This window comes from Ursus arctos, unplaced genomic scaffold (assembly GCF_023065955.2).
Source record: "Ursus arctos isolate Adak ecotype North America unplaced genomic scaffold, UrsArc2.0 scaffold_30, whole genome shotgun sequence".
Classification (NCBI taxonomy): Eukaryota; Metazoa; Chordata; class Mammalia; order Carnivora; family Ursidae; genus Ursus; species Ursus arctos.
The window spans coordinates 24,977,440-24,995,343 of NW_026622986.1; the positions used below are offsets into that span (position 1 = coordinate 24,977,440).

The 17,904-nt window shown below is 39.4% G+C and overlaps 1 protein-coding gene across 4 annotated transcripts in view; it reads right to left on the minus strand.

The window, feature by feature from the left end:
• Window positions 1-774: 774 nt before the first annotated feature.
• Window positions 775-17,904, minus strand: part of OPTN (optineurin) — a 40,417-nt gene continuing 23,287 nt past the window's right edge. The window contains exons 7-15 of one of the 4 annotated variants that reach the window (XM_048219416.2): window positions 17,159-17,261; window positions 15,363-15,478; window positions 13,811-13,960; window positions 13,337-13,430; window positions 10,199-10,357; window positions 5,196-5,326; window positions 4,046-4,125; window positions 1,520-1,679; window positions 775-1,431 (exon numbers count right to left, since the gene is read on the minus strand). In XM_048219416.2, coding sequence (XP_048075373.1) covers window positions 1,552-1,679; window positions 4,046-4,125; window positions 5,196-5,326; window positions 10,199-10,357; window positions 13,337-13,430; window positions 13,811-13,960; window positions 15,363-15,478; window positions 17,159-17,261 — 961 coding nt within the window. In that variant the 3' untranslated portion in view covers window positions 775-1,431; window positions 1,520-1,551. Of the gene's footprint in view, window positions 1,680-4,045; window positions 4,129-5,195; window positions 5,327-10,198; window positions 10,358-13,336; window positions 13,431-13,810; window positions 13,961-15,362; window positions 15,479-17,158; window positions 17,262-17,904 lie in introns of all 4 variants that reach the window. The other 3 variants (XM_026478652.4, XM_026478651.4, XM_026478654.4) reach the window with 3 other exon arrangements.

Here is a 17,904-nt window from a genome sequence, read left to right on the forward strand (position 1 = left end):
TTATTAAGCCCACTCACCTTGTTAGTTCAGAGTTGGGAATCAGCTTAATATTTTTACTTGAACAACATAAAAGGATAGTCCCTTACCTTAAATGCGAAACCATCTGGGTTGCTTTTCTAAGATACTACAGAAATCTATTTCCTCCGATACAAAAGAGTAAAGAAAAGAATTTAAACTAGAAACTATAAACAAGACATTAAAAATGAAAATTTCATGGTTATTTCAGACATGTCTTTAACAAGCATTCTCCCTGGACGGAGGTGGGGGGAGTCTAAGTTACTGTGAATCTGGGCAGTGTGTTCTCTTGGCATGAAGACAGAACTAACTGTTTACTGTATGGTGACTAACATAACATAATTTTAAAAAATTTAAAACATATATGGATACGTACACACGTGTGTGTGTGTGTGTGTGAGTGTGTGTATTAAATCAAGTTTGCCTAAGCGAGATTATTATGACAAACCCAAACAGAGGAGATCTTTTAATTTTATTCTAAATGTTTTAGGATATACACACACAAAGACACCGTTGACTTTTACGACTGGCTAAGCTGGGTGAGCTGTGGGTTTACAAAATAGAGCAAATCCCTATCTTTTCACCACCTTAGCAAGAAAAATTTCTAATTCAAACAATACAGACTAGTCTCTAGTAAGGGAGTTTGCTTGTATTCATAGAATTCGCAAAACAGATGTGAATAAGTACTAAGCTTATATGAAGCTGAATATGGTTTGAGACACATCTCGTGAAACTGGCCAATCATATACAGACAGTGTGAATGATTCAAAAGCAAAATTTTATTTCGCGATACCTGTTTTTGTGATTATGAATATACAGCCGGATCCAGGGAAATTAATAGACAGCTGTTTTTTTTTTTTTTTAGAAATTAATAAACTCTCTACTGTACAAGCCCGTATACCTGTGGCTACAACGAAACCAGCGAACCTACTGTATGTTCTGCACGTGCGGCAGTACGTTTTCACTTGTTCGGACGATCAAGTAAAAGCCCACAGCGCTCACGTGAAAAGAGCCCCATCATAACTGTGGCACGATACCACGGCTGCAATAAGACCACAACGTACACACAACCTCAGACAGACGTGTCTTCAGTGGATGAAGAAAAACAACAATATAATTTATTTTAAAAAAACCTCCAAAGAGACTTTTCTTGATTAAATCTGTGACCACTTCCTTTTTCCCGCCTCCTTAAAAGATTTTCAAAGTTTATCTGTGAGGCCTCTTCCTTCAGTTATACTTACTCTCATGATGTCACACACTCATTAACCGCATGAACAGTTCAGCTCACACACATGCAACAACAACAACAACAAAAAGAAACAAAGAAAGAATCTATTATCGGAAGACTGGTATGTTCAGGATTCTAAGGAAATCCACAGAATATGTCCCGCTTAGAACATTTTGATTTTCTTTCTCCTAAAATAAACACAGTGAGGCAAAATGTTTGCATGAAAACAAATAACACAAAAGCACAACTCTTGGAGGAAGAAAATCTGATATTTACCAACAGTTTGGGGGGAAGTGAGGTGTGAACACCTAAATGATGCAGTCCATAACATGGATCTGGAGTGTGTCTATGTCGGGCAGAACTTCTCCACATTTGGGGCAAGAATGAATTGGAATATTCCGCTGTTGCTGCTGCCGCCAGTTTCTGTCCTCAGCTCCTGGGAATAAGCAGTACGTGAAACACTATTCCATTTCTTCCACGTTGCAAGTGACTTTGTTTGATTTTAATAACGAACAATTAATGTTACCATCTGTTAACCTTTGCAACTGATACCTAAAGGGGAGTGAATACAGGGATTTTGGGGGGGGTGTCTTTAACTTAAAAAATCTACACACACAGAGAAAATCTCCCCAAATGGTACCCACTTTCCTATTACTTTGGGATTTGGGCTCTAGTCTGGGTTGTAGACATGTGAAAATATGTGGCTTCAGTTCTAGGTACAGGACAATACATGCTCTAATAAAAACAAGAATATCTGAGAGAAGGAACAAGATAGATGAAGATACGAGCTACAGAGGACAGAAGGTATAGAAAACAGTGAGCAGCACATGGAGAGGTATCCTAGAACAGTGTGAACCTTCTCAGAAGCAGAGACAAAAATTCATTCATTCGGCCCATGAGTCTGAGCACCCGGGAGGTGGATGAGAGGGGTACAGAGATGGTGGGGACTTCAGGTGAGAAAAACGACGGCAGGAGAGCATGAGGGAAGGGCCACACTGTGTCATGCACAAGGCAGGTTAGTGGGAGGACAGAGAAGGGCCCCTGATGAGACTCATTGCACTTGAGAGGAGTTTTAGGGATAAGTAAGGGCTGCTCGGGCAAAGTCAGTGATGAGAAAGAATGGAAGAATGGGTTGTGTCACTTTGTCCAATTTTGGAACTGGACTGAGGGGCAAGTCTAAATTAAAGAATGCTCAAAATAAGCCTTGACTCTAAGTAGGTCCCACATGTGCAAACTGTGATCGATGCTGGAAATGACTTCTGGCTCCTGGGACCTCTCCTTGGTCTGACCCTCCTGGACCAATGCAAACCATTTTGGTCTCAAGACTTTCAGTCAGCCCCCGAAATGTTTGTTTTTGGAAGCTGACAGCGGAGGCAATTTTCAACATGGTTTTTGGCTTCTGAGTGTATTACTTGAATTGAATAATATGTGAGACCATGGCAGATAGTTTGTGTTCAGCAAACTCTAGAAGCATCCTTGAATGGAAATACTGATCCCAAGGCATGAGATCTGAAAGTGGGGGACTTTCTAATGGTCTCATGGTCCTAGATCAGGAGTCAGCCAACTTCTGCTCTAGATGACAACCGGCCACTGACTAGAGACTACTGATTCTTCACTTAAACTTTCTGGCATCCACCTGTGCCTTTTTTTTTTTTTTTGTCCTGGTGTAGACACAGACTTGGGCTGTTGCATTAGTCAGTTTAATGGGTTCCCTCTACCTCCAGGCGCTTTGCTATAAAAAGCTTAGTCCATTTTCATTGTTAACACACCACACTCCTCTCGACCCTGGACCCTTTAGTTTCATCCCATACTTATGTAAATCGTAGCTTCAAGGTCAAGTTTAAAGTCACACCTCTTCAAAGCCTTTCTCAGCTCCCCTGGCCCTCAGTGATCAACCTGTCCTCTGACCTTCAGCACCATTATTTCTATTACTTAAATATTATCTTGTTCCATGAACCCATCCTTTTATATGCACATCCTGTCTCTCCAACCAGGCCATACGCCACGGACCTGACCACGCCTTGTGCTCAGCTGAATGTCGAGGACCAGGGCAGGAGCACTGACGGCCACAGGTGACCATAATGATGAAATACAGTCAAGAGAGGCTACTGTTTAACAGGCAGCTTTGTTATGAAGCTAAAAACATTATAATAATAAAAATAAGATAAAATAAAAACCTCAAGACAGTCTGTTTGGAATATTGCTTTTTTCAAGACAAAAAGCTTATTAGGATAATCATGAATAAATCTGTACTTTGTGATGATTTTTAGATGATAAATATAAGAGTATGTGACTTTTTTTTTTTTTAAACATAAACAGGTTTTGCCTTCTTTAATTCTGACAAAATAAAATCTTCCTCTAAGAAATTCAGGTGCAAGAGACTGTCCTTTTGGACCCAAAACAGTGTTGTAGGCACTTTTGATAACAGAGGTATATGGGTGTTTCCGGGATACTTAAAATCAGATTGGAGAAAATGTCTGGTGGTGCTCAAGTGGGTAGACACAGCTTTCAGAGAAGAACACGGCTTTACCCTGTGACGCTAAACACGCCTGAGACCAATGTTCATGTCAGTCCACCTGACAGGTCTTAACTGCCAGGATGAAGAGAGTCTGGTGTCTGGACTCATTTTGGTAGTGGATGAAGCATGGGGTACACTGGAAATAAGACTAAGGGATGCTATATTTTTTGCGGTTTGACCTGGAATTCATTGTGTAGAATGCAATGAAATCTGTCTTCAAGCATTCTCTTCACAGGGTAGTTATTCCCTGGAACCCTGAACACCTACAATCACACGCAACTCACCTCTCTGAACGAGGTAGGCCTGCTGGTCGGGGTCACTGGTTCTTGCCCCATGACGGCTCTGCATCTCCATCAAGGACTGCCTGCTGGGATGAAAAGCAACACGACAGTGATGTTCTAATGCCCTGAAATACGACAACATTAAGCAGACATTCAACAGCAGCATGGGGAAAAAAGAGCTGAAAAAAATGCAAGGTTCAGAGAAACCATATCTTAAAGATTAACTTGAATTTTAAATATTATTGGCACCAGGACACGGAGTAGTGAAAGAAACTAACAATTATGATTAAAAAAATCAATCAGTAAATAACCAAACTGTCAACTGATAAGGGAATGGACTAGAAAAAAGTGGTATATTTCTAAAACAAGACACTATAGAGCAATTAAAGTGAAATAAAACTGCATATATATTTACAAATACACGCACCCAGAGTTCAAAATCACTGTGTTAGATAAAGCAAGCTGCAGAATACCTAGTGACCATTTTGTAACTTACGCATGTAGAAACTAATATTGTTTCAAGATAAGATATAGATATTATATTGATACTACGTAAAAGTATAGGACAGATGGGGACGTTACCCCCAAGTTCCAGGCAGTATGGGGCACAGAGACAGAGAGACATAATGAGGGGTGGGGAACAGATGAGGCTCCAACTTCGCCTACAACACCCTTTTATCTTTTGCTAAAATCTCCATGATGCAAATAAATGTGTGTCACTGTCAGTTCTGGGCGGGGGACATCACGGTGTGTGTTATTTTCTTCCCCGTAGTTTTCTATTTCTCTGCATTTCAAATTTTTTTCAAAATGGAAATTTAAAAGACAAGTAATTTTAGCCACGTCTTCTTTGCAACACATTACAGGATTGTTTAAAGTGTTTAAGACTACATACCCCTAACAATGGCAGGACAGGACTTGGGAACACGTAAGGTCATGTTTTTACAGCATGTCTGAAAGCAAAGAACTCCTCACGTTCCCACAAGATGTGGCCAAGCCTCGCGGTAAGTCATGCTGAGTGTCAGGGGCACAATCAAGCCAAGTGTGCTCAGCGTGATTCCTACAGCTCAACTTAGGGAGCACCTCTGACAGGCCCCCCGTGCTCGGCCTGTGCCCTGGGCTTCGGGCGTGTGCTCTGAGCCTTCCCGAGCCTCACCTGCCTCCATCTTCAAAAGCATTATTCTCTTTCAGCAGGATTGCCAGCTGCAGTGCCAGCTGCTCCTTTTCTTCGTGTATCTTCTCTCTTGCTGCTCTTTCAGCGTGAAAGTCAGAACAGTAAACCTCCATCTGGTAGAAGGTAAGAGAGACAGAAGTTACTACATAGATGAACGTGGATTCTCTCCGGCCCGCCGGATGACTGGGCGCAGGGGGAGGGCTGCCTCCTCTGATTCGCCTCGTAAGGAACAGGTGCGCACAGCCTTGCTGGAAACCAGCATGGCGACCACGACTTCCAACCACCTTCACACAGAAGACAAGTGTGTGTGTGTGTGTGTGTGTGTGTGTGTGCGCGCGCGTGCACTTTAAACAATCAGAACCCAACGATGACACTGATATAGGTGGTTTAAACACTGCACGTAACATTCATTCAGTAAAATTCTCCAGTCTTTTTAAAAAAAATCATATTCAGAATTAGCTTAATATAGTAAATGGTTTATTTACTCTGTCAGGTATATTCATGAAGGCTGGCCTTAAATTTTAAATAATAATAATTAATACACGCTATTCATTGAGTTCCAAACACGTACAAGGTCCTATGTCAGGTGCGAATATTCTTATTTCACTTTATCAAAAATCCTGGGAATGTAGAATGGCTATGCTCATTTTACATTTACAAGTTTAACAGTTCTCAGTCTGGGGTAATTTGGGTAAGTGGTCAAACCAGCGCTTGAACCAAGACCGAAACCCATATTCTATACCACTTCTCATGGTGGCAGTCAGCCTCCAAGATGGCTCCAGTGATGCTCACCTCTTGGTATTCATACCCTTACGTGGTCCCCTTCCGCACTGAATAGAGCCAACCTGTGTAACCACGTGGCTTCTGCCTTGTTCTCTCCTGGGTCCCCTGCTGTGGGGGAAGCTCGCTGCCATGTCATGAGGGTGCGCAAGCTGCCATGTGCGGAGGCCCACAGGGTGAGGAACTCAGGTCTTCTGCCCAGAGCCATGTAAGTGAGCCGGCTTGGAAATGGATCTTCCTGCCCATCCTGAGCAGAGCCTCACGAGGGGCCCTGAGCCAGAATCACCCCACTAAGCTGCCCCTGAATGCCTGACCCACAAAAACCTGAAGATGACAAATGCTTGTTGCTGTTTCAGCTGCTAAATCGGAGGGCAATTTCTTACCTAGAAATATATAAATATTATGCCGTGATAGCAATTTCTTCACTGTTACAAAAATTTTAAAGTAAAAATGAACTGCTTAATAGTGAAATGAACATTACTCTAATACCAGTTTTTTAACTTTCTGTATTTAAAATTAGTTTTTTCCCCAAATTCCATGGTTCTAGGATACAAATATTTAGCTCTTACTTTTAGAAGTAAAATTAATAAAAACTTAAATATTCTATCACAGTTTTAGTTATAAAAAAAGAAAAAAAACAAACCAAACCCACAACTATGTAATAAAAAGGTCATTTTAAGGGACTTCCTGCCATTTGTGAACGGTCCAACATTTTATGCGATCACTGATGCATCATGGGAATTTTTGAGTCAGATCTCAAGTTACGTTACTGTCTCACTTCTATCACTGATCAGCTTTAAGCCAGTCAGACCTGGGTCATTCTGTCCATTCCTACATGCCCTGCAGTGACACCAATGACTCACATTACAGGTGCTCAAAAAGAAGTGGCTGAATGAATGAATGACAGTATCTATGAAACCCCAACAAATACCCGTGTATAGGAAGACAAAGGACATGACAACAATATCATGAGGTACCCAACAAACAAAATGCTATAAAGAGCTTGGGCTTGAAATTCTCTTCCTATAGAAATAAAACTCAAGTCCATAAGTGCAGTCAACCACCTCCGGATTCCCTTTTTGAATGAGTATGTATGTAGTCATTAGGAAATAATAAACTGTTGACTTTGTTATGTTAAAAATAATTTATCAAACCGGCAAACATTTAAAAGAATGATGCAAGGAGGTGGGGAAATAGACGTTCTCACCTCCTTTGGTGAGAGGATAATTTTGGTTATGCATTTTTGGAAGACAACTTGTTAATATTTATTTAACTTAAAGACAGGCATACTCAATAACTCAACCATTCCATGTCTAATCTCACTATAGATTTCACAAGTGTGCAGAGACATACATACAAGAATGTTCAGTTCAGCATTGCTGATAATAGCAAAAATATTGGTACGACCTGTACCTCCATTAATAGAGGGCTGGTTAAATCTATCGTGGTAATGCACACTTGGGAATACAACTGTTCAAAAAAATAACAAATGGCTATGAGTATTAATGTGGAGAGAAGTCCAAGACATGATGTGAGTGAAAAGTTGTAGTATAAAAGGTATGCTGCAATCCCACTTTTAATTAAGCAAACAAAATAAAAACAGGAGACAAAGGTTTCCCCCCCTTTTTTGTGGTTTTACATCTCAGGCAGGATGAATCCAACTGATGAACTTTCTGCGAGTCCTCCACCCACCAGGAGCAAGAGTGGGGCCAAGAAGTAACAATAAGCCACGTACACAAATTCTTCCAGAGTAAAAGAAGGAATGTGCCTCAACTTGTTTTCATGAGGCCAGTAAAACCTTGATATCAAAACCTCACAACGATGTTAGCAAAAGGAAAGTTCTAGGCCAATCTTACAAAAGTCCTAAGTAAAATACGAGCAAGCCAAATCCAGCAATATGTACGAAGGATAACTCAAGAAATGTAAAGTTTGTTTAATATTTAAAAACCAATGTGATTCACCACATTAACAAACTAAAGGAAAAAGGCATGTAATTATCCAATTATATCATTACCGGAAAAAAAAAAAACATTTCCTAAATAAAATTCAACATCCACTCGAAATAAAAATTTTGGCAAACAAGGAAGAAAAGGGAGTTTCTTTGATTTGATAAGTGGTATCTACAAAGCCTATGGTAAACACCATACACTTAGCAGTAAAATGTTAAAAACACTGCCTCTGATACTGGGAGCAAGGCAAGGCTGCCCACCATCTGCACTGTCACACAACACTGTATGAGCGACCCAGTCGTGTAATAAGGCAAGAAAAAGAAATAAAACATAGGAAGAACTGGAAAGGAAAAAACCCAAATCTGGCATTATTTAAATGATATGATTATGAATGTAAAGAGTTCAAAAGAATATTCAGAGATATTATTAAAATTAAAATGTGAATTGAGCAAGTCTACTGCATACAAAATCAATATCTAAAAATCAATTGTATTTTTATATAACAGCAGGTGTTACAAAACGAAGATTTTAAAAAGGGGCTACTTATAATATCATAAAAATAGAAAGTTATCTATGAATAATCTAATAAGAGATGAGCAAAATCTTTACTAAGAAGAATTAGAAGAATTAAAGAAGATACATCATGTTCATGCATTGGAAGAGTCGCTGTTGTAAAGATGTCAGTTACCTCCAAATTGATTTATATATATTTAATAAAATTCCAGTCAAAGTTCCAGGAGGTTCTGTGTGTGTGTGTGTGTGTGTGTAAAATACCAAGTGGATGCTAAAATTTAAATGACAATGAAAAAGGGAAGGAATATCTAAGGTCCTCTCGACAAGTATCAATGAGGTAGGAAGAGTTACTCTACCAGGTATCAAAATTTTGGTGCTTCATAGTATGTCAAGACAGTATGGTACCAGAGCAAGGGTACAAAAATAGCTCAATGGAACAGCAGAGTCCAGAAATAGATCCATAGACACATGAACACAATATATGACAAAGAAGGCAGCACATTACTTAAGATGACATTTTAAATAAATGGTGCTAAGGCAACAAGGCAAAAAATAAATCTTCACCCTTACCTCACTCTACAAAGAAAAAATAATTCCAGATGGTTTCTAGATCTTAATGTAAAAGGCGAAACAGTAGAACTTTTAGAAGACGACACGGGAGAACATCTTCATGGCCTTGAGGTAGTGAAAGTCTTTTAACAGGACACAAAAAGCACTAATTGTAAGTACGAAGACTGATAATGTAGACATTAAAATTAAGAAATTTTGTTCATCAAAGACAACTTTATGAGCGTGAAAAGACAAATCACGGAGCCAAGATATCTGCAACAAATATAACTGGCAAGGGCTTGTGTCTGGAGTGTATAAAGAACTCATAAAATGAAGACAGCAAACCAGAAGAAAAATGGGCAAAGACATCTTCAGGCACTTCACAAAAGAGGGCACCAAGAAGACTAGTGAACACTTGAGAAAGTACTCAGTCTCATTAGTCATCAGGGAAATGCACATTAAATGAGACACTATTATATGCCCACCAGAATGCTTACAAATAAAAGTAAAAATACTAGGGGCGCCTGGGTGGCACAGCGGTTAAGCGTCTGCCTTCGGCTCAGGGTGTGATCCTGGCGTTATGGGATCGAGCCCCACATCAGGCTCCTCTGCTATGAGCCTGCTTCTTCCTCTCCCACTCCCCCTGCTTGTGTTCCCTCTCTCACTGCCTGTCTCTATCTCTGTTGAATAAATAAATAAAATCTTTAAAAAAAAAAAAAGTAAAAATACTGATAATACAAGTATGGGTAAGGATGTCAAGCAATGGGGACTCTGTTGACGGGAGCGAAAACTGGTACAACCACTTTGGAAAAGTGTTGGCAACATCCACTAACACCGAGTAACCCTTGTTCTAGGAACAAGCAATTCCACACATGGCTAGATATGCACGCAACAGAAATGAACACACAGGCCAACAGAGACATCCACAAGGATGTCAGAACAACCTCAATCATAATGCCCCAAACCGAAAATAATCCAACTACCTACCAGCCGTAGAATGGATAAATTCAACGAGCTCTACCCTTCGAAGTCTGGTGCACTTTGCACACATGATATACCTCAATAAAATTTTTAAAAATATATTGGTGGAAATTATATAAAACCCAAAAATATATTTCGAACACCATCACTTTCCCATAGGAGAATATAATCAGGGTTGGCCTCACCCAGATCATGTTCCAGAATGCAGCTCACCTGAGCCCGAAGAACAGTCATGGTCTCCAGGTCCTCCTCCTGCTTGGCAATGGTCTGCTTCATCTCATCCAACTGCAGCTGCTTGGAAGCCAGGGCCTTCTCTGCCAGTTCCAGCTTTTCACTTAGTTCTTGCAGGACCACCTTATCCACTTTTTCTGACTAAAAGAGACAAGATCATTCTAGAAATGGCTGAGAAATATTTCGACCTATTTTTTTCTGAAGACTTATTTATTTATTTGAGTGAGAGATGGTGCATGAGCAGGGGTGGCGGAGGGACAGAGGGAGAGGGAGAGGGAGAGTCTCAAGCAGGTTCTGTGCTGAGGACAGATCTCCACATGAGGCTCAATCTCACAACCCTGAGATCACAACCTGAGCCAAAACCAAGAGTCAGCTGCCTCACCGTTGACGCCCCCCAGGTGCCCCTAATTCAACCTAATTTAGTAAAACATTAAACGAAGTTTTATTTTTTTAAATGACTGGCTCTAAACTGTTCTGTTAATTAGCAATGATAACTTAGAGAATTGTATTCATTTAACTTAAAGCTTGCAAATTATAATTTCTTAATTTAAAACAATTACAAAAACACTAAAACTAGGGAAATAAATGACAAACCCTGATCTCAGTGAGGTTGTAACTTGCTGATACTGTTATTTTTCCCACTGATATTACTCTTACGTGGTGAAGTCAGTGGAAAAGATGAAACATGTTTAAATTAAAAACTGATCACCTCACACCTGTCAATATCAAAAGACATAAAAGAGGTTCCTCCAAAAAAAAAAAAAAAAATGGAGGTTCCTCAAAAAGTTAAGAATAGAACTTTTTTAAAAATAGAAATGGTCCAGCAATCCCCCTTCTCTGTATTGGTCCAGAGAAAATGAAAATACTAATTCAAAAAGATATAACCACTCCTGTGTTTACTACAGCATTATTTGTAATAGCTAAGATATGGAAGCAGCCTAAACGTCCACTGTTAACTGAACGGATAAAGAAGATGTGATCTATATATGTACACACACACAGATACACACACACACACACACACACACACACACAGAGGAATATTGCTCAGCCTTAAAAAGACTGAAATCTTGCCATTTGTGACAATATGCATGGACCTAGAGGGTATTACGCTAAGTGAAGTAAGTCAGAGAAACAAATACCCTATGATTTCACTTATAGGTGTAATCTAAAAAACAAAACAAATGAACAAACAGAAACAAACTTATAAATACAGAGAATGAACTGGTGGTTGCCAGACGAGAGGGAGATAGGGGGACGAAGGGGATCAAGAGGTACAAACTTCTAGTTACAAAATAAATAAGTCAAGGGATGTACAGTACCGTGTAGGGAATACAGCTGACCCTTGAACAACGCAGGGGTTAGAGGCACTGAGCCCCTGCAGAGTTGCAACTCCACATATAACTTTTGACTCCCTAGAAACTTAACTAGTAACAGCCTACGGTTGACTGGAAGCCTTACCAATAACTTAGTGGATTAACACGTATTTTGTATGTTATATGTATTATATGCTGTATTCTTACAATAAGGTAAGCTAAAGAAAAGAAAATGTTATTAAGAAAATCATAAGGAAGAAAAAATACATTTGTAGTTCTGTATTTTAAAAACTCTGCATATTAAGTGGCCCCCTGCAAAGCCTTTCTGTTCAAGGGTCAATACTATTGTAATAACTCTGTACGGTGACAGATGGAAACTACAAATATGAGCGTTTCATAATGTACGTAAACATTGGATCACTATGTTGGACACTGAAAACTAACATGACATTGTGTGTCAACTCTACTTCAATTCAAAATAAATAAGTAAATAGGTAACAAAAAAATTTACGAGTCCTAGAGAGGAACAATATTCTATTAAAAAAAAAAGAAAAACAGGGATGTCTGGGTGGCTCAATCAGTTAAGCGTCTGACTCTTGGTTTTGGCTCAGGTCATGATCATGGCTGTGGGATCAAGCCCTGTCTCCTCGGGCTCCACACTCAGCAGGGAGCCTGCTTGAAAGATTCTCTCCCTCTGACTCTCTCCCCATTTGTGTGCACTCTCTCTCTCTCAAAATAAATAAAACTTAAAAAAAAAAAGAAAAACAAAGAGTACATTTATAAGTATATAAAAGCAAAGACCCCTTCTAATTCAAAGCTTCCACGATCTTTACTTATTTATTCCAGCTTCATCCAAGTAAAACTGACAAATTAAATTGTAAGATATTTAGGGGCGCCTGGGTGGCTCAGATGGTTAAGCGTCTGCCTTCAGCTCAGGTCATGATCCCAGGGTCCTGGGATCGAGTCCCATGTCGGGCTCCCTGCTCAGAGGGGAGTCTGCTTCTCCCTTTCCCTCTACTGCTCCCCCTGCTCGTGCTCTCTTTCAGAGACACCCTGACTACCTGTCAGAGTCTTCTCTGACAGTCTGTTAAATAAATAAAATCTTCAAAAAAATAAGTTGTAAGATATTTAAAGTGAAGAACAAGACAATTTGATATGCGTATACAGCGTGAGAGGGTTCCCCCCACCAGGTTAATGAACACGCCTATCACCTCACACATGGACCCGTTTTTAAACTGCCACACCATGCTAGCGTTATACCAGTGTAAGTGGCAGGCTGGTGAGTCCAGGGTCTCAAGGTCACTGACAGCAGCAAGTTAGCCCTGTGACAGCTCCACGGAGACAACCCCTCCAGTGGCGGCCTGCAGTCTCGCTGTGCCCTGCTCATGTGGGAGCCCAACTCTTGATTTCAGCTCAGGTCATGATCTCAGGGTCGTGGGACTGAGCCCCCAAGTCGGGCTCCGTGCTCATCGGGGAGTCTGCCTGAGATTCTCTCTCTCCCTCTCCCACTGCCCTGCCCCACCCTGCCCTATTTCTCTCTCAAATGATAAATAAATCTTTAAAAAAAAATGCTAAAAGCTTACTCCCCGACTGTAGGGCATTAGTGCCATCTTTGCATACGAGGCACATTATACCCGGGTGGAACTTCAGTTCAACACACTTAGATACAAGAAATCAATTATAAACTGAAGAACAACCTTTGAAACAGACTTAGTTAAGGATTAACATAACTATTTTACATATAAAAACGTTTATAGTTTCTGTTCTTTAGGACGCTATGAAAGTCATTTTTTTCTAGGAGTACCTCTTTCCTTTTCAGTTCCTCGAGTGTTTTCAATGAATTATTGTATTCTTGAAGAAGCTTGTTATGTGTCAACTGGAGAGTGGCTAACCTGGACCTATTTAAAAAGAAATTAAGAAATGGAATCTTGGGGAAATATCATAAAAACTTAGTCTTGACTTCCCACCTTCTTCTGAACACTTGACTAGCAAAATCTTCTTTCCCACCTTTACCATCCCACCACCTGTGAGCATTTTCTTACGCTCAAAGAAAACAATCTTTCCAAAAAAAAAAAAAAAATCAAGGTAGATTACAAGAAACTTTACTAATTTTGTTATAATAGGACAAATTTTATCTCCTCAGAGAAGTCTCCCGGTACTCCTTCAAATACATAAAAGAGAAAAATTTTTAATTTATTCTTAAATCCTAATTCCAGTCTTATACAAGTGCTCTTCTATATTCTTGTAGCGAGTGGTCATTCAGTTGTGGGATACTCACTTTTCCTCTTCGGTTTTAGCTTGCTCCATTTTGATTTCTGATCGCATGCTTTCCACTTGTAGCTCCAACTTTTTGTTGTTATAAACAAGCTCTTGCTTTTCATTCAGTTCTGATGGGGTTGCAGAATTTTTCCTTTCAAGGGCCTGACATCTAGGGAAGACCAAAATTTCATGAGGATCAACAACGCTCCTTCGTTTCTCAGTGGCTTTTAAACCAATCCCAAGAGTATGTGGCAAATGCAAAGAAATTTAGGATTGCATTTTTCAAGGATTTAATAGTGCAAAGTAAAATATTTCACCCTCCTTGCTTCTTTACTAGGCTAGCAAGTAATATTTCTAAACTCTCACGACTAAACATTAAACAAATGCAGATCTTTTTTTTTTTTTTTGGAAAAAAGATTTCTATATTTCTGAACCTTTATGCCTAATGTAAAAAAAAGTACAGACCTAAGACCACACAAGCTATGGAATAACTGTCCTGAGTAGTCATGCAAATATATTTTTGTTCTCCAGACACAGACCAAAATAGTAACTGGCTAAAGGTGCTTTTCATATTGTGATCCATGGATATCTTCAATATTTTAAAAAGTGTGGGTTCTGTTAAACATAAAGAATATGACTTCTGACAAAGATTTAATAAGGGAAAAGGAAGTGTCCTAAGTTCTCTTAAAGATGAGAAAGAGAATTTCAATATAATAAGAGCAAATATGAACCAATGGTTGCTCTATGCAAGGCATTAACACCAAGCATGGTAAACATCTCAAAACGCCGTTATGAAGTAGGGCTAATGATGCACATTTTACAAATGATAATACTAGGCCTCAGAGAGCTTCAATAAATAACTTGCCCAAGGTAATACCACAGATAAATTCAGATCCATGCTTCAACTAAGTCTACGTGTCCAGTCCCTGGCTTTGTTAGCTGCTGGGCTGTGCCAGGTTACCCTAATACGGTATAGCCTCGGGAAGTCTAACTCTAAGGCAACGGACACTCATGTATTGTGCTGGACATAAGTTTGCCAACGAATCCAAAAGAACATCAACTTCGTTTTTTAAAATTTTGGGTAACTTGCTATAATAAGAAAAACAAGCAAATGCAAAGTTCTCAACTTAAATATTAGCTTTCATAATTGATTGAAAATGAATTTTTCCCCCAATAAATCTCAATTTTTTTCCCCAACAAATCTCACTCAAGTTCTTCTTTCTCCTTGCAGCTTTCATTTATTTTGCTTACGTCAATATTGTCAGCTCAGGTAAGGAAATCTGGCTTACTGCTTTTTCACAGGTCCTCACATAGGCTATAGTACACGTAATAAACATCCCTGAACAGCAGAATCAGATTTCCCTGGGCCCCATTCCCCCGTATTACAAGTATTTTATATTTATAAATGAACCTGTGCATTAATTTCGACGTTAGTGTTTGCTGAATTCATATTTTAATTAGGTTTCTATTTTTCTTCTAGTAACACAGTAACAAAATGTTTTTACATAGTAGTATATTTCATAAAAATGTCTATTTTCTGAAGGAAACTAGAATTCATCTCTCATTCTTACTTCTCTTGAAGTCTCTTCTTCATTAGCTCAGCCTCACTGAGTTTCGTATGAGCCTCTTGAAGCTCCTTAAATAGAGTTGTCACCTGAAGGTTCAACGTCTCCACTTCACTTCCAACCTGTCATTCAGAAAATCCCAAACACACACATGTGATTTGGATCAGAGAACAAATGAACCAGTTTGTGAGAAAACTGTGTGAACCATCAGCATCCAACTAAGACTGACTGGGGAACTGATTAAACTTTTGATAATTAATGCTGCAAATATCTTCCATGAAAAGAAATGTTTTAGATACAACTCTGTTTCCTTATATGTCTATATTTATTAATTATATATAACATTTTATATTTCATAATATGTAACTTCTATGTATAACCACTAATACATATGGCAATATTTATATATAAAACTTTTTTTTAATAACTGATCAATTTGGATGCACTGTGATAATGACCTTATCATAATTTTTCTTTTCCCTGTAGACATGTGTGCAATTTATTTAAAGGGAAGAAGAACTGTCTCCTTTTTGATTCTGGCAACCCAAGAACATTCCCTCTTAAGACTCGTAGGGGCCAAAATTCACACAAACATTCCCAGATGTTAAGGCTTTAGGTTTTGCTAATTTCTGCTCACCCTTTATCATACCTCAGTTAATCCCGATTGGGGTTCAGGGGATCATAGAGCACAGCAGTGTCAAAGCACAATCTAATTACCCAGAGAGCAGCTTATGCCCAGAGTCCTTGGCTGATTAATGTCTCTAGTTTATTCCATGCTTTTCATTGAACTGCGTTTTCCCTGGCAGCTCCAGATTGGGTGTCAGTGAGCTTTATGGTGCCTTGGAAAACTCAGTACTCCTCTATTACTGGTTGTCAAATTGGTTTCAGTCAACAACACACTATGACTCCAGGGTCGTCTCTTCATCTCAGTGTTTTAAATCTTCTCTGGTCTCTTGAAGTAGGAGATTCAGCGCAGAGCATGGCATACAGTAGGCATTCACCATATATTGTTGAATAAATGAACTGGCTGAAGTGAGCATCTTACACAAATGTCTTTCACGTCGACGACTGCAGCTCTTACAACTCTCTGCCTTCGTCCACCCTCCCTAAGCTTAAGACTGTGTGGCAGGCTCCAACGCACATCTGTGAGGTGCCACCAAACACTGGCTACAGAAACATGACCCTTTTCATTCAAACTATTTCATTCAAACCAGTAGTAGGGTAGAACTGAGATCTTTCAATTCTATCTCAAGTTTCTGAGTCATAGTCTCAAAACATCTCATTATAAAGTGGACAAAATTCTTTTCTCCACTAGAGGGCCTGTTCACTCACAAAGTTAGGAGAGAAAAATCAGTCAAGAAGAGATAGAGGCTCAGTGGGTTGGGCGTCTGACTCTTAATTTCGGCTGGGGTCCTGATCTCAGGGTCATGAGATGGAGCCCTGTGCTGGGCTCCGCCTTCTATGGACAGTCTGGTTGGGATTCTCTTTCTCCCTTTCCCTCTGCCCCTCCCCCCACTCATGCACCCTCTTGCTCTCTAAAATAAATAAATAAATCTTAAAAAAAAAAAAAGAAGAGATAGAGGTGTGATTCCTTAGAATCACTGGGATAGGAACGCATCTCACTACAATTTACTATGAATGAAATTCAAATCAGGACAAGGAAATAGAAGAGAAATAGAATATATGCAACATTAAAATTATTTCTATTTCTAAAGCTAATAACAAAGCACAAGACTTGACTTCAGATATGATTCTTAGGTCCATTGGGGGTGTGACAGCAGCCTTAGAACCTGGGTACCCACAGTTTCTGGACCTTTCTCCTCTTCTTTCTCTTTTCCTGTGCTCCCCTCTGTCTGGGTCTCAACCTCAGAATGATCACTGGCTTTCTTTTCAAAATATGAAACTCTGAAAAATATAGAATATGGAAAAGTTACTTTCTCTTTGGTTTCTTTTGGTTTCAATTGCAGAAGCACTAAAAAGAATATTGTCCAAAATTTGGATAAAGGATTGGGGGTTTCAAAATCTCCCTGCATTCGCTACATTAACCTTTTTGGGTTAAGCTCTCATCCTAAAATTGGCTAGACGTGATTTAAGGGATGAAATCATGCAGAGGTAAAAGGTGGGCATAAATCATCCAAAACACTGAAAAACACTGCCTCTTTTCATGTAACAGTAACAGACAGAAATATTTTTAAAATGTCTTTGTGTGTACATATGTGCATGCATGTGTGTTACACTGAGTGTGTGTCCCTTCATAAGGGTTCAGAAGAGAAAGGAAGTCTTTTTGGACCCACCTAAGTTCACAAGTCCTTAAAAACAAACAAATTGTACCGACATTCTTACACTGAATCATAACCGTTTACACGAAAGCCAGCCCAATGCAAATGAAACAAGAAGAGATTTCTGGTTAAAGATGGTGAACTGAATATACACATGGGATTTTTCTCCCACCCTGAACCCCACCAAAATGACTTTTAAAAAGCTTTTTATGTACAAGAACAAAGAGAAAGGGAGAAGAAATAACAGCAAGAAGATTTGGGGGGCACGG